General features: G+C 45.7%; 1 protein-coding gene across 3 annotated transcripts in view; it reads left to right on the top strand.

The window, feature by feature from the left end:
• Window positions 1-17,500, top strand: part of SHROOM4 (shroom family member 4) — a 63,304-nt gene that overhangs the window by 11,572 nt on the left and 34,232 nt on the right. For 2 of the 3 annotated variants that reach the window (XM_082263036.1, XM_082263038.1), the window contains exons 2-4: window positions 7,075-7,206; window positions 8,645-11,546; window positions 15,081-15,145. In XM_082263036.1, coding sequence (XP_082119162.1) covers window positions 7,075-7,206; window positions 8,645-11,546; window positions 15,081-15,145 — 3,099 coding nt within the window. Of the gene's footprint in view, window positions 1-1,305; window positions 1,518-7,074; window positions 7,207-8,644; window positions 11,547-15,080; window positions 15,146-17,500 lie in introns of those variants that run through there. The other variant, XM_082263037.1, reaches the window with a different exon arrangement.

Genomic DNA, 17,500 nt, shown 5'->3' on the forward strand with positions numbered 1-17,500 from the left:
ATTTGTCATGTGACAAACGGGGCAAAATCGCAACGTGTTTGGGGTGTCATTGAAAAATAATGGCGTCACTAACTCGTCCTGCATTTTGCTGTGATATGTGGAGACGCCGGCAGAATCGCTTTGTCACGTGACAAATTGTGCGATTATGTTTTCGCGATTTGTCACGTGACAAACCTGGTAAAATCGCTCCGCGTTTGAGGGTGAAGAAAGCGTTTTTTGAGCGACATGCCTCCTGCGATTTTGTTTGCGGGATTTGTCACGTGACAAACCTGGCAAAATCGCGATGCGTTTGGGTTGTCATTGAAAAATAATGGCGTCGCAAACTCGTCCTGCAGTTTGCTGTGATTTGTGGAGTCGCCGGCAGAATTGCGGCGATTCTGCCCGCAATTCCGCCCGCAATTCATATCCCCCAGATGTGAATGTAGCCTACGTGTCTGAAAATTCCAAACACGTTTATTGGTAATCCATTGATACAAATACATCGCAGCTTCAGCAGGCAGGGTACTGCATCAACGCGTTTCACAATGCATTCGCCTGTAGTGAGAGAAACGCGTCAACACTGTTCCCTGCCTGTTGAAGCTGTGATGTATTTGGCTCCATTCACACAATCACGTCTAAAGGTGGGACGCGCTTGCAATGCCATTATGTCTCAATGGCGTCCCAAACGTGGAGCATTTTTTGCCACGTGACAAATTGCGCAAGCAAAGTCGCGGAGGTTCCGGAGTTTCTTTTGGGCGACGCACGTTCTGTGATTTTTTTTTTTTGGTCGCGATTTGTCACACGACAAGGGTGGCAAAATCATTTGGCATTTGGGGTGCCATTGAGAAATAGCAAATGCGCCCTGCGTTTTGCCGCAGTTGTTTAATCGCAGGCAGAATTGCGGCGATTCGAATCTTCCAGGTGTGAATGGTGCTGTATAGAAATCCCAGGCGCACACGTCTAGTGCGAACCGTGCAAATAAAGAACAATGGATGCTAATGCATAAAACCTGCACCGATCTGCTGAGTGCCCTCGATGTGAATGAGTCCCCACCCTGTAGCCCCCGCACCCTGCGGCCCCCACCCTATGACCTCTGCGGTAATTAGCAGCCTCTCTGCATCCTCGGCATACAACCTGCCGCTCGCTCAGCCTCCTCATTCTCTCTGTTCTTATCTCGGCTTCTCCTTTTGTTTCCTCTGCCTTTCCTGAAAGATTGAGGAATGTCGGGGAGGGGTTCGCAGCGTCACCGTGTATTCGGGGGAGCCACCTTTTTGCCGAGGTCACATCTTCAGCATCCCTCTCTGTGTGGCACGGGCAGCCGCCGCCGCTGCGCACCTCGCTCTTCCTCTCTCCCTCCCCGTAATAACTGGAAAAAATCCTCTCATTTTCCTCTTGTAAAAATTCTTCAGTTCCGTCAGCCGCAGATGTCGCTCCCGCTCGGTATGAAGTCCTGCGGGGAGTCCAGTCACTTGCAGCTGATTTCACGTCTGGTTGGGATTGCTCGCCTCCGGATCGGGTTTTGTGGCTGCTGATTGCCGGTATGTGTTGGGTGTGTGGAGTGCATCTGTCCTGTGAGCTTTGCTTTGCCGGGGATGCCAATGTGCGTTGGATGAGTTCAGTGCATCCATGCTGTGAGCTTCGCTTTGCCAGGGATGTCTGTGTGCGTTGGGTGAGTGGAGCACGTCCCTCCTGTGTGCTTTGCTTTGCCGGGGACGCCGGTGTGCATTGGGTGAGTAGAGTGCGTCCCTCCTGTGAGCTTTGCTTTGCCGGGGTCGCTGGTGTGCGTTGGGTGAGTGGAGTGCATCTGTCCTGTGTGCTTTGCCGGGGACGCCGGTGTGCGTTGGGTGAGTGGAGCACGTCCCTCCTGTGAGCTTTGCTTTGCCGGGGACGCCGGTGTGCGTTGGGTGAGTGGAGCACGTCCCTCCTGTGAGCTTTGCTTTGCCGGGGACGCCGGTGTGCGTTGGGTGAGTGGAGCACGTCCCTCCTGTGAGCTTTGCTTTGCCGGGGACGCCGGTGTGCGTTGGGTGAGTGGAGCACGTCCCTCCTGTGAGCTTTGCTTTGCCGGGGACGCCGGTGTGCGTTGGGTGAGTGCGTCCATTCTGTGAGTTTTGCTGTGCCGGGGACGCCGCTGTGTGTTGGGTGAGTGGAGCACGTCCCTCCTGTGAGCTTTGCTTTGCCGGGGACGCCGGTGTGCATTGGGTGAGTAGAGTGCGTCCCTCCTGTGAGCTTTGCTTTGCCGGGGTCGCTGGTGTGCGTTGGGTGAGTGGAGTGCATCTGTCCTGTGTGCTTTGCCGGGGACGCCGGTGTGCGTTGGGTGAGTGGAGCACGTCCCTCCTGTGAGCTTTGCTTTGCCGGGGACGCCGGTGTGCGTTGGGTGAGTGGAGCACGTCCCTCCTGTGAGCTTTGCTTTGCCGGGGACGCCGGTGTGCGTTGGGTGAGTGGAGCACGTCCCTCCTGTGAGCTTTGCTTTGCCGGGGACGCCGGTGTGCGTTGGGTGAGTGCGTCCATTCTGTGAGTTTTGCTGTGCCGGGGACGCCGCTGTGTGTTGGGTGAGTGGAGCACGTCCCTCCTGTGAGCTTTGCTTTGCCGGGGACGCCGGTGTGCGTTGGGTGAGTGCGTCCATTCTGTGAGTTTTGCTGTGCCGGGGACGCCGCTGTGTGTTGGGTGAGTGGAGCACGTCCCTCCTGTGAGCTTTGCTTTGCCGGGGACGCCGGTGTGCGTTGGGTGAGTGCGTCCATTCTGTGAGTTTTGCTGTGCCGGGGACGCCGGTGTGCGTTGGGTGAGTGCGTCCATTCTGTGAGTTTTGCTGTGCCGGGGACGCCGATGTGCGTTGGGTGAGTGGAGCACGTCCCTCCTGTGAGCTTTGCTTTGCCGGGGACGCCGGTGTGCGTTGGGTGAGTGGAGCACGTCTGTCCTGTGTGCTTTGCTTTGCCAGGGACGCTGTTGTGCGTTGGGTGAGTGCGTCCATTCTGTGAGTTTTGCTGTGCCGGTGACACCGGTGTGTGTTGGGTGAGTGGAACACATCCGTCCTGTGAGCTTTGCTTTGCCGGGGACGCTGGTGTGCATTGGGGTGAGTGGAGTGCGTCCATTCTGTGAGCTTTGCTTTGCCGGGGACACCGGTGTGCATTGGGTGAGTAGAGTGCGTCCATTCTGTGAGCTTTGCTTTGCCGGGGACGCCGGTGTGCATTAGGTGAGTGGAGCACGTCCCTCCTGTGAGCTTTGCTTTGCCGGGGTCGCCGGTGTGCGTTGGGTGAGTGGAGTGCGTCCATTCTGTGAGCTTTGCTGTACACCGGTAGGTGTTGGTAGCGAGTAGAACAGACACCTGCTCCTGATAACGATCGCTATATATTATATTTGCACCTGTAATCTGGACTTCATGTGTGTGAAAGGGACGCAGAGTTCAGCTGGATTGTCATAAAAAGCTAATTTCTGATTGGACGGTTACTGATAAAACTCTTCTGATTTGCATTTGTATTTTTTCACTTTAAATAATTGCAATCAATGTTTAGTGATGAGCAGATATACCGTCCATCCCCCGTCATCAACTCATCTTAGTGTCCTGCTGCTTAATAGCTGCGCCTGTTGCAGATGTTGTTTCTTTAGACGTGTAGACTTTACCTGTTGATTTATTAATAGTGATTAATAATTAGTTGATTTATTAATTTATCCTTAATATTTAAGAAAAATTACGATTTTGCTTGAGCTTTATTAACCCTGCATCCCACTACTTCTCATTTTGCTACCCAGTTTTGCTTGTTGCCTCCAAGTATATCCTGTTCCTTTAGCCAAGAAGACATTACCTGTTGACTTTTTTATTTTTTTTATTTTTTAACATCTGGCTGGTTTTATCCTTAATATTAGAGAATTCAGATTTTTATTTATTTATTTTGCGCGTTTTTGACCCTGCATCCCACCACTAGTCATTTTGCTACCCAATTGTTTGCCTGCTGCTTGTAAGCAGATGCTGTTCCTTTTAAATGTGTAGACTTTACCTGCTAACACGCATGCGCTCTAATGCATGGCAACATTTTTAGCATGCATTTTGGTGCCATTCAAATAAATGGGCTGCCCAGTGCAATGCATTTAGTAGGGGAAAATAATTATTTGATCCCCCTGTAGATTTTGTAAGTTTGCCCAGTTACAAAGAAATGAAGGGTCTATAGTTTTTATCATGGGTGTATTTTATATGATAGAGACAGAATATCAACCAAAAATCCAGAAAAAACACAATACAAATTTTATAAATTGGGATGCAGGTCAGTGAGTAAAATAAGTATTTGATCCCCAAGCAAAACATGACTTAGTAGTTGGTGGAGAAACCCTTGTTGCCTATCAGAGGTCAGACGTTTCTTGTAGTTGGTGACCAGGTTCGCACACATCTCAGGAGGGATTTTGGTCCACTCTTCTTTACAGATCTTCTCTAAATCCTTAAGGTTTCTTGGCTGTCGTTTGGCAACTCGAAGTTTCAGCTCCCTCCATACATTTTCTATAGGATTAAGGTCTGGCTAGGTCACTCCATGACCTTAATGTGCTTCTTCTTGAGACACTCTTTGGTTGGCTTTAGCGGTATATTTTGAGTTATTGTCATGCTGGAAGACCCATCCATGGACCCATCTTCAGTGTTCTGGCTGAGGGAAGAAGGTTCTTATCCAAGATTTTACAATACATTGCCCCATTCATTGGCCCCTCAATGCAGAAAAGTCGGCCTGTACCTTTAGTAGAGAAACAGCCCCAAGGCGCCATGTTTCCACCTTCGTGCTTGACTGTAGGGATGGTGTCCTAGTCAGCATTTTTCTTCCTCCAAACGTGGCATGCTGGAAGACCCATCCATGACCAATCTTCAGTGTTCTGGCTGAGGGAAGAAGGTTCTCATCCAAGATTTTACAATGCATGGCTCCTTCTCGAGACACTCCCTTGTTGTTGCCTTTAGCTGTATATTTTGAGTCATTGTCATACTGGAAGACCCATCCGTAGACCCATCTTCAGTGTTCTGGCTGAGGGAAGAAGGTTCTCATCCAAGATTTTACAATGCATGGCCCCGTAGGTTGGTACCTCAATGCGGCAAAGTCAGCCTGCACCTTTAGCAGAGAAACATCCCCCAAAGCGCCATGTTTCCACCTCCGTGCTTGACTGTAGGGATGGAGACTGTAGGGATGGAGACTGTAGGGATGGAGACTGTAGGGATGGTGTTCTTAGGGTCATAGTCAACATTTTTCTTCCTCCAAACACGGCGAGTCGGGTTTTGGTCTCATCTGACCACAGCACTTTCTCTCAGTCCTTCTCTGAATCATTTAGATGTTCGTTGGCATGACTCTACATGTGCCTTCTTGAGGAGGCCAGCAAGGTCCCCCCTCCTCAAGAAGGCCAATGTACAGGCTCGTCTGAAGTTTGCCAATGAGCATCTGAATGATTCAGAGAAGGATTGGGAGAAAGTGTTGTGATCAGATGAGACCAAAATTGAGCTATTTGGTATGAACTCGATTTGCCGTGTTTGAAGGAAGAAAAATGCTGACTATGACCCTAATAACACCATCCCTACAGTCACCATCCCTACAGTCACCATCCCTACAGTCACCATCCCTACAGTCACCATCCCTACAGTCACCATCCCTACAGTCAAGCATGGAGGTGGAAACATGGCGCTTTGGGGGCGGTTTCTCTGCTAAAGGTGCAGACAGACTTTGCCGCATTGATTGGCCAATGGACGGGGCTATGTATTGTAAAATCTTGGATGAGAACCTTCTTCCCTAAGCAAGAACACTGAAGATTGGTCATGGATGAGTCTTCCAGCATGCCACGTTTGGAGAAAGAAAAATGCTGACTATGACACCATCCCTACAGCCAAGCACGGAGGTGGAAACATGATTATTTGGGGCTGTTTCTCTGCTAAAGGTGCAGGCCAACTTTTCTGCATTAGGGGCCAATGGACGTGGGCCATGTATTGTAAAATCTTGGATGAGAACCTTCTTCCCTCAGCCAGAAAACTTGACGATTGGTCATGGATGAGTCTTCCGGCATGACAATGTCCTTTAAATATACCACTAAGGCAACAAAGGAGTGGCTCAAGAAGAAGAACATTAAGGTCATGGTGTGACCTAGCCAGACCTTATTCCTATAGAAAAATTTATGGAGGGAGCTGAAACTTCGAGTTGCCAAGTGATGGCCAAGAAACCTTAAGGATTTAGAGAAGATCTGTAAAGCGAAGTGGACCAAAATCCCTCCTGAGATGTGTGCAAACCTGGTCACCAACTACAAGAAACGTCTTACCTCTGAGCTTGCCAACAAGGGTTTCTCCACCAAGTACCAAGTCATGTTTTGCTTGGGGATCAAATACTTATTTTACTCACTGACCTGCAACCTAATTTATAACATCTGTATCGTGTTTTGTTCTGGATTTTTGGTTGATATTTTGTCTCTCTCATTTTAAAATTCACCTATGATAACAATAATAGACCCTTCATTTCTTTGTAAGTGGGCAAACTTACAAAATCTGCAGGGGATCAAATAATAAATTTCCCCACTGTATGCCCATGCCTTGCCACAAGCTTTACTCCATTCTAAACTTTAAATATAAGCAAAACATTTTGACCAAGTCCAATGTCACACTTCCTATGCAGGGTGTGTCAAGGCAAAGTAATAACTTTGTTGCTGGCTGGGTAAGCGAAGGACTCGGCATCGTTTTTCATCCGTGAGGGTGCAACACCTCACTCATCAAGCCCGCAGCGGTGCAAGCTCTGGAAACCGTTCATTTGAAAGCACTTTATAGTGGTCTTGCCAGTTGTCACCAGCTGCAGAATCCCAAGTTAGCAGATCTCTGCTTTATTAGCCCCTTCCAGTTTTAGTTTTTAGTTTGCTTGACATTCTCTGACTTCATAGCGAAATTCTCCAATTGCCACCCCACCTTGTCCAAAGGGAGTGCCCTTACAGGTAAAACTATATCAGAGAGGGGCTAACAAAGGTAAAAGCTAATATGGTATCTGATCTTTGGTAGGACTTTTGCTTGGAGAACTTTTAAAAGTGCAAGGTGACTTGAACTGTGCTGTCGGTGTAATATCGGCTCTTTGTACCACTGACCTGCTTGTTTATATTTGCCAGGAGGAATGTTTCGGTTGTGCGACCTCACTCATGGCACCTTGCCAAGCTGTCCGAAGTCCATCCCGATGTAGCAAGTATGCAGTATCCCACAGATGCCTTCAGCTTGTCCTGGCATTCTGGCTGTGAAACTAGGTGGGTATGTGTTTTATGGTGACTATGCAGATAAATATCTGATTAGTCTAATGACTTCTACAAAAGGACTAAATGGCCAGAAGTCCAAATGGTTGAGGGCCATTTTGGCCACTTCGGTGGCTTATGTTTTTTGTCCAAATGGTTGAGTTCAGGTGTTTCCAGTGATGGGTACTGTTAATACTACAGAGATACAAAGACACATTATACAACTGTGCTCTTCCAACCTTGTGGTAACCGTTTGGTGAAGGCCCTTTTCTGTACCAGCATGACTGTAGTCCATGTACAAAGCCAGCTCCATAAAGACTTGGTTTGAACTAAACACTTTTGAGATCAGGTCTTCACATCCAACATCAGTACCTGACCTCAACCCTACTGAACACTTTTAGGATCAGGTCTTCTCATTCAAAATCAGTACCTGACCTCAACTCTACCAAACATCTTTAGGGTCAGGTCTCCTCCTCCTCCAACATCAGTACCTGACCTCAACCCTACTGAACACCTTTGGGGTCAGGTCTTCTCATCAGTACCTGACCTCAACCCTACTAAACACCTTTGTGATCGGGTCTTCTCACCCAACATCAGTACCTGACCTCAATTTTATCAAACACCTTTGGGATCAGGTCTTCTCATCCAACAGCAGTACCAGACCTTAATCCTACTAAACACTTCTGCGATAAGGTCTTCTCACCCAAAATCAGTACCTGACCTCGGCCCTACTGAGCACCTTTGGGGGATCAGGTCGTCTCACCCAACATCAGTACCTGACCTCAATTCTATGAAACACCTCTGTGATCGGGTCTTCTCACCCAACATCAGTACCTGACCTCAATTCTATGAAACACCTCTGTGATCAGGTCTTCTCACCCAATATCAGTACCTGACCTCAGCCCTACTGAACACCTTTGGGATCATGTTTTCTCATCAGACATCAGTACCTAACCTCAACCCTACCAAACACTTTTTGGGATCAGGTCTTTTCATCAGTACCTGACCTCAACCCTACTGAACACTTTTCAGATCAGGTCTTCTCATTGAACATCAATACCTAACCTGAACGCTACCGAACACTTTTGAGATCAGGTCTTCTCATCAGTACCTGACCTCAACCTTACCGATCACCTTTGGGATCTGGTCTCCTCATTCAACACCAGTACCTGACCTCAACCCTACTGATCAGGTCTTCTCATCCAAGAGAAATCCATAAAGTAGGGCAACTCCATATTAATAGCCTTGGTTTTGAAATGGGATATCCAGTAAGCTCATATAGGTGTGATAGTCAGGTGTCCACAAACATTTGTCCATATTGTGCATACATGGAGTATGCAGAAAAATGTTTGTTTTTTTAGTTTTCAAATAATTTTTCTAAAATGTCTTATTGTGGATGTTAATACATGTATGATTTATGAAGCCATCTAATTTGCTTTCCTTTACTTTGCAGTGAACTTCCTATGCAGTGGAATCCTTTGTCGAGACACTGCAGCACAGACAAAAGCAGCTCCATTGGTAGTATGGAAAGTCTTGACCAGCCGGGACAAAATTATTATGAAGGAACACTTTCCCCTATTGACCCAGGCATGTACCAGAATAAAAGAGACTCTGCTTATAGCTCATTTTCTGCAAGCTCCAACACCTCCGATTATACCGTATCTGCTAGAACAGGAGAGTCTTCTCCAATTAACTGTATGCTTAGGTCAACCAAGCAGGAAGATGGTCGATATCTGCAGACTGGACAAAGTGCTCTTGACCCACAGGATGATGTGCCTAGCCAGACATTAAGCGAGCATCCTCAACAGCCTGCCTCTATCTGTTACGACTCCAACCATTTGGATATCGTAAAATCACCACCACAACCTCCTGTACGAAGGGATAGCTTACGAGCATCTAAAAACCAGTTGTGCCACAGTGAGAAAAGGAGAGCCTCTGCTCCAGGTGAAACCTTTTATATACCTGGAAAGTGGTCCAAAGACTTCCACCAACTAAACTCTAACTGTGGCCAGTGCCAACGTGCCAAAGATTTCTGTACTCTACATCAAAAGGAGAACTTGTCTTCAGATCAGTATTACATGTTAAGTTCACAGGCCGATGGTGCTTTACCAAACCAGCCTCCCGGTGGTGACACTGGGGGGAAAAATAATTGCACTGAACCAAGAAAGGGATGCTCTGCCAACGAGGGGGACGTTGAAAGTAATGAGATTGTTGCCTCTTATACGGTTCAAAAAATCAGGGAAACGTTTCTTAAAAATTCATCTTGTGACCTTCACAAGCCTGAACATAATCGTTCTTCTCAAAGAGAAGGCTCCAGCACGCAGACTGTTTTTAGGAATGATGCAAAAATGGCTGCATCAAGCTACTGTTACGACACAGACCATTGCAATGGAGAAAATGGAGTGGATAAAAAGTGCAATCGTAGTCCTTTTGAAGGCAATCAGGCTGCTACACATCAAAACGCAGAAGTCAATAACTGTGACCTAAAAGCACACCATGGACGTTCATTTGATAGGTTGGATGGTGATCCAAAAGAAGCCCCAACTTTCCAACCAAGTGAATCAACAGGAGGGCAAAGATCACTCAAGCCGGTTCTGGAATCCGAGGGCGGGCAAGGAGAAAATGCAGCTCCAACCAAAAAACCAGGCTCGTCACGTCATCGCTCGGCACAGATGCGAAGAAGAAGTGACCGATTTGCCACCAACTTGAGAAACGAGATACAGAATCGAAAGGCACAGCTCCAAAAGAGCAAGGGCTCTTCGATTCTTCTTTGTGGTGAGTCCGTTGAAGAAAGAGACGAGCCAGTTGAATGCCAGCCTCGTCCAACTCCTCCACCTCCACCACCGAAAAACAAAGCACGTCTATTGGAAATCAAAAAAGCAAAGGCCGAGCTGTTCAGTCATTCTGATGGTTCAAGTCAAGAAAGAACCGAAAGCCATGGCCTTGAAAAAATTAAAGCCTATAATTGTGTAAGGGAAGGTATAAATACACCGACAAATGAAACTGTTCCTGAGGACGAAGAAGTATGCGTTGCCTTTGGAAACAAATCCTCCAGTGACTGGTGGAAGAGTAGCACCTCATGTGCTCCTCACCAAGAGTCACCAGTCTATGAGGAAAGTTATGGAAGCAACCAAAAGCCGAATGAACATTCCTTTGATCACTCCAGTAGAATTATACAGCAGCCATCGAAGATGTCTCTCCAATCTGATAACGATGAGTGGAGGACAACTCCATCTAGTAGGCCTTCCAGCCCAGACATATGGGAGAGAGATAAAGGAAACCTCGTTGACGGTTTAAAAGGCAATGAAGAACCCAGTGATCCATCAATCCGAGAGACAAATAATTTAGAAAAGTTATGGAGGACAGGCTCGAGTCAGAATATTTCTCACAATGAACCACCAGTTGAAGCTTTTACAAAAACCAGGCCGGAGGATACAAACTGCTTTAAGAATCAAAACTCTTTTGGTGCTCGTGCCAACAGTGCACACCATGGTAAAGACCACCATGGTGGAGACAGGTGCGTTGGTGACCAAAGAAAGGCAAATCCTATAGAGGACGTAGGTCTAGAGAGGAAGGCTCGTGAATTAAGGCTTCGCGAGTTGGAAAAAATAGAGGCTAAACAGTCCAAGACCTCCCATCAACCATCTGGTTTTGAAGAGCCAGTATCTCACCGTAAACCTTCCGGCGGCAGATGGACATTGTCTCCGGATCCCAAAACTCAGCCTCATGCTTATTTCAGGAAAGGGAGCCCTCCTGAAGTTGTTAACATGGACACGGAAGAGGTGGTTCCCCCCATCACTCGTGTGACTGAGACCAGTGTCCTCCTGCCTTTTGCGGATCGAAGGAGGTTTTTCGAAGATAGTAGCAAGGGACCTCCATCATCCCACATCTCCATGCACATGACAACGACTAAAAATAAGTTTTGCTCAAGTCTTTCCGACTATTCTTACCCTCCGACTGTGGCTCCCAATGTAAGAAGGCATTCTGTGGATCATACGTGTCATCCTTTATCTCCCGGTAGGCAAGAGAGCGGTCTACCGTGTCCGGAGTACTGCATGAGTCATGCGGTGGAGCCACCGCTGTGTTGTAATCCAAATGGTCATTTGGCGGACTACCTTCACTCTGTGTCCTGCGGATACCGGTCGTGCGTGTTCTGCTCCAATGATGTGTGTCCAGCTTTACTTAAAAGGAATATATCGATGACCCATCACAGTTGTCTCTGTCAACACCATCATCACCACCATCATCCGTGGACAAGATGCAATGAATGTTTGTGTCCTAACCAGCACCCTTCGCTAGAGGAAACCACAGCCATGCATGGTGACCCATGGCACCTAAGGCAAACCATGTTACAGGTGAGAACTTTGCTATGGCGGGGGCAGCCATTTTTAGGAAAAAGTTTGTGTATTTCTAGCCAGAAACTTTTTATTTTTGGATACGGAGGAACGAGAAAACCCCCTACCCGTTGGGTTCAGTGGTGTATTTAGGGTTTGTGCTGCCCTAGGCCTGACTAAATTTGTGCACCCCCTAATTTAAATATGACCTACCTCTTCATGTAAAGGCCACACCCCTTCCTGTTTATGACCCACCCTGTCATCTGTAATCCACAGACCACAACCACAGTAAAAGTTTAGCGCAAGCCGGCAGGAACCCTTTTCATGTAGGAGCCAGGAGAAGGCTGTTTTTTTTTCGTGCAGGGTGCAGCTTTTTTGCTGCCCTAGGCCTGGGCCTTGTTGGCCTTGGCCAAGATACAGCACTGGTTGGGTTATTATCTCCTTCCAGGGCTTTGGACCTAAACGGTGCAAGTTTAGGAAATGTTTACAGTACCTATAGGTACAAACCGTACTCAGGGGTTTACAACCTCTTTAAAGCTGAACTCCTGACAAACGGCTAAATACATACACTATATTGTCAAAAGTATTGGGACGCCTGCCTTTACACGCACATGAACTTTAATGGCATCCCAGTCTCAGTCCGTAGGGTTCAATATTGAATTGTCCCACACTTTGCAGCTATAACAGCTTCAACTCTTCTGGGAAGGCTGTCCACAAGGTTTAGGAGTGTGTCTATGGGAATATTTGACCATTCTTTCAGAAGAGCATTTGTGAGGTCAGGCACTTGGTGTTGGATGAGAAGGCCTGGCTCGCAGTCTCCACTCTAATTTATCCCAAAGGTGTTCTGTTGGGTTGAGAACACCTAATCAAGTTCCTCCACCCCAAACTCGCTCATCCATGTCTTGATGGACTCTGCACTGTGCACTGGTCCAAATCATTTGGTGCAGGGGGGATTATGGTGTGGGGTTGTTTTTCGGGGGTTGGGCTTGACCCCCTTAGTTCCAGTGAAGGGAACTCTTAAGACATCAGCATACCAAGACATTTTAGATAATTTTATGCTCCCAACTTTGTGGGAACAATTTGGGCTCCTTCCTGTTACAACATGACTGCTCACCAGTGCTCAAAGCAAGATCCATAAATACATGGATGAGTGATTTTGGGGTGGAGGAACTTGACTGGCCTGACCTCAACCAGATAGAACACCTTTGGGATGAATTAGAGCGGAGAATGCAAGCCAGCCCTTCTCATCCAACATCAGTGCCTGACCTCACAAATGCGCTTCTGGAAACATTCCCATAGACACACTTCTAAACCTTCCCAGAAGAGTTGAAGCTGCAAAGGGTGGGTCAACGCCATATTGAACCCTACGGACTAAGGCAGGTGTCCCAATATTTTTGATAATATAGTGTATATGTATGTATGCAAACCTGCCATTGATTTGTATTTTTGTCCATCCACTCCCAAGATTTACACAGCTCTGCCTGCATGTAAATCTAACATTTTTATTGCTGCAGTTAAGTAACACTTATGGGTCTTGTCCGTCCCCTAACCTGCAACAGGACACTAAACATTGAGCTTCTCCGTCACGCTTTCCTTTCAGCATGCCTCTTGTTTGCACATGAGCACTGCAGTACAACTGATTGGTTCCTTGTGCTGCGTTTCCCTCAGCCAGCCTGAGCACTGCTGTAAAGTGATTGCAAAAGGCAGATTTAGGTACTTAGAGTGCTTGAATTTCAAAAGTACATTTACTAATGTAGTAATGATTCCAGAGCTGAATTAGTCTGTGTCTTTAACGTCTGCTTGGAGTTCAGCTTTTAATGTCGCAGTGACAATGGATTCCCCAAACAGGAAGTGAGGACAAACCTGTGACGGGGACATAGACTGCTATAAAGTGCTGATTGGGGGTTTAGCCTTTCCCTATTTTTTATTTTATTTTAATTTATTTTATTTTAAATTGTATTTATTTTAGATTTTATTTATTTTATTTTTATCTATTTTATATATCTTATTTTAATTTATTTCATTTTAAATTGTATTTATTTTATTTTCATTTATATTATATATCTTAATTTAATTTATTTTAAATTTTATTTTTATTTTATTATTTATATTTATTTTATTTTCATTTATATTATATATCTTATTTTAATTTTATTTTATTTTTATTTATTCATTTTAATATTTATTTTAATGAAAAGTGTATTTCTGCCTGTCTAAAGCTTTTTTTTTTTGGTTATTTTCCTTCATTTCCTGTCTGCTGAACCTGTTGTGTCAGTAGGACAGGAAATGAGGGGGAAATCTTTTTTTTGGAGTCACACCTAGCTATTAAAACCCAACAAGTTTGGTTATTTGTGTGTATTTATTTAAAAAAAAAAAAAAAAAAAAAAGGGGCTCGGGAAAATACCACAATATGGCCACTAGATGGAGCTGAGAATCACTATTTATTTCCTATGATCCTCAGCTCCGTCTAGTGGCCATATTGTGGTATTTTCCCGAGCCCTTTTTTTTTTTTTTCTTTTAATTCTATTCTACCTGTAGAGGAAATAGTACGAAAGTTGGATTATTCACACAGAACAAATGCACCAGCATTCATCCAGCAAAACTGCTGGTGCATTTGTTCTGTGTGAATAATCCAACTTTCGTCCTATTTCTTCTACAGGTAGAATAGAATTAAAAGAAAAAAAAAAGTGGCTCGGGAAAATACCACAATATGGCCACTAGATGGAGCTGAGAATCACTATTTATTTCCTATGATCCTCAGCTCCATCTAGTGGCCATAATGCAGTATTTTCCTGGAATCTAATTTTTTTTTAATTGAATGAATAACATTCAACCTTTAGAGGGAATAGACAGAGAACATTTTATTTTGCCCCACAAAGTGAATGCACCAGGATAAATACCTATGCGTTTTTTGTTTTTAAACAAATACAACCCCGTGGCAATCGGTGTGGAGCGCTTATTGCTTTTTAATTCTCTTAGGGACCCCCCCCCCCCCATATTAGGGGTGCTGTATTATGTGAAGCCTCACCCAAGTGTCAGCTTGATCAATGAGACGATGATTCACAATGGTGGGATTTAGAGCCTCTTATGCATTTACCAAGCAATAAAAACCTGACAGAGGTCCTAACCCCTCCAAGTTCTATCCAAAATGGGGGGGGGTTTAACTTTACGAAATTTTAATTTTAAGACTGTGTAGTTTCCCCCAGAATTCAGGGGTCATGTAAGTAGACATTGTCCTAGAGCAGTGATGGCAAACCTTGGCACCCCAGATGTTTTGGAACTACATTTCCCATGATGCTCAACTCCACTACAGAGTTGATGAGCATCATGGGAAATGTAGTTCCAAAACATCTGGGGTGCCAAGGTTCACCATCACTGCTCTAGAGAATGAGGCTTTATGACTTCCACCCAACAATCAGGGCTTGGAATGCAGACATTCAGAGCCGTCTTCCGTGTTTAGAATTGGGGTCGGGTGTTGCACATTGCGGTTGCCAATCTCTGTTTTGGCTCACGCTCTTTTATTCTTTTCCCTGTCCCGTGGAATGTTGGTCGCAGGAAGCGTCGCTGAAAGAATGGAACCAGCAAATGAAGATCAACAGGAAGTGCAGCCAGTCTGTGAGGTGAGATGCTTGTTTTCTTGAGGGACGTTCATGGGAATAGGTCATAAGAAATGCCATTAATTTGTGGGTAATGTCTGTCTGGGGACCGGTCTGGGCTGATTGCCTTGCGGGACATTTATATTGATGCGTGAAACTAAACTGGTCATGCAGGTACTGGGTATCGGCCTCTTCCTATCCATTGTACAGCAGAACTCAGACTGAGAGAGACCAATGACCACCAATGTAAGGGACATTCTTCCCACTGACCACCAATGTAAGGAGCATTCTTCACACTGACCTCCAATGTAAGGGACATTCTTCCCACTGATCACCAATGTAAGGAGCATTCTTCCCACTGATCACCAATGTAAGGAGCGTTCTTCCCATTGACCACCAATGTAAGGAGCGTTCTTCCCATTGGCCACCAATGTAAGGAGCGTTCTTCCCATTGACCACCAATGTAGGGAGCGTTCTTCCCATTGACCACCAATGTAGGGAGCGTTCTTCCCCTTGACCACCAATGTAAGGAGCATTCTTCCCACTGACCACCAATGTAAGGAACATTCTTCCCACTGACCACCAATTTAAGGAGCGTTCTTCCCATTGACCACCAATGTAAGGAGCGTTCTTCCCCTTGACCACCAATGTAGGGAGCGTTCTTCCCCTTGACCACCAATGTAAGGAACATTCTTCCCACTGACCACCAATTTAAGGAGCGTTCTTCCCATTGACCACCAATGTAAGGAACATTCTTCCCACTGACCACCAATGTAGGGAGCTTTCATCCCACTGATCACCAATGTAAGGAGCATTCTTCCCACTGACCACCAATGTAAGGAACATTCTCACTGACCAATGTAAGGAGCATTCTTCCCATTGACCACCAATGTAAGGAGCATTCTTCCCATTGACCACCAATGTAAGGAGCATTCTTCCCATTGACCACCAATGTAAGGGGCATTCTTCCCACTGACCACCAATGTAAGGAGCATTCTTCCTACTGATCACCAATGTAGGGAACTTTCATCCCACTGATCACCAATGTAAGGAGCATTCTTCCCATTGACCACCAATGTAAGGAGCATTCTTCCCATTGACCACCAATGTAAGGAACATTCTCAATGACCAATGTAAGGAGCATTCTTCCCATTGACCACCAATGTAAGGAGCATTCTTCCCATTGACCACCAATGTAAGGAGCATTCTTCCCACTGACCACCAATGTAAGGAGCATTCTTCCCACTGACCACCAATGTAAGGAACATTCTTCCCACTGATCACCAATGGGTTGGAGTTTACAAAGATTGCCAGATGTTTCCATTCGAATCTCTGGAAATGCTCAGCAAAACCTGTTGTGTACGCTCATAAGGCATTTTGCGCACATTTGCAGGAAACTAGAACAAGGCTTTTTCCTTAGAGGATTATATACACTTTAAACTGATCTCTTCTCTTCTCTCTTCTCTCTCCTGCTATTAGCATAATATTTCTACCGCAGCTCTCCTGATTGGCTCCTTGTACTGTTTCTCCCTCTCCCAGTCTGAGCTCTGCTGTACATTGAGTGCAAGGAGATGATACCAAGTCATATTCAGATTCTTACTCTGCTTGCTTTAAGTATGAAATGTAATGATGTCATAATGATTGCAGAGTAGCGTTAATCTTTTCACCTCTCCCGGAGTTCAGCTTTAACTTTGGGTCTTCTTGGGAAATGTTGACACTATCCTCATTTCCCAATATGGATTTCTTTGTGATAGAAGAAGGAAATGAGCTCAGACTCCCTTCCTCACCGTCTTCATTCCTTAAAGGGAAATGAGTGCTGGGAGATGTTCTTGCGGCCAGTAAATACGGTGTGGGTGGGCGGAGCTTTGCCTACCAGATTTTCTCAGCAGGATTTACTGAATAGAAGAGTCATTTCCTATCTGACCGATATTATCCGTGTTCCCACCGCGATGTGCCGGGATTCATACTGTCTAATACTCCTTTCCTACTACCGAATACTCCTTTCCTACTACCTAATACTCCTTTCCTACTACCTAATACTTTACACTGTCTAATACTCCTTTCCTACTACCTAATACTTTCCACTGCCTAATACTCCTTTCCTACTACCAAATACTCCTTTCCTACTACCGAATACTTTACAGTGCCGAATACTCCTTTCCTACTACCGAATACTCCTTTCCTACTACCGAATACTCCTTTCCTACTACCGAATACTTTACACTGCCGAATACTCCTTTCCTACTACCTATACCTCCTTTTCTGCTGCCTAATACTCCTTTCCTACTACCGAATACTCCTTTCCTACTACCTAATACTTTCCACTGTCTAATACTCCTTTCCTACCAACTAATACTCCTTTCCTACCAACTAATACTC

Source organism: Pelophylax lessonae (genome assembly GCF_965119305.1).
Source record: "Pelophylax lessonae genome assembly, chromosome: 7".
Classification (NCBI taxonomy): Eukaryota; Metazoa; Chordata; class Amphibia; order Anura; family Ranidae; genus Pelophylax; species Pelophylax lessonae.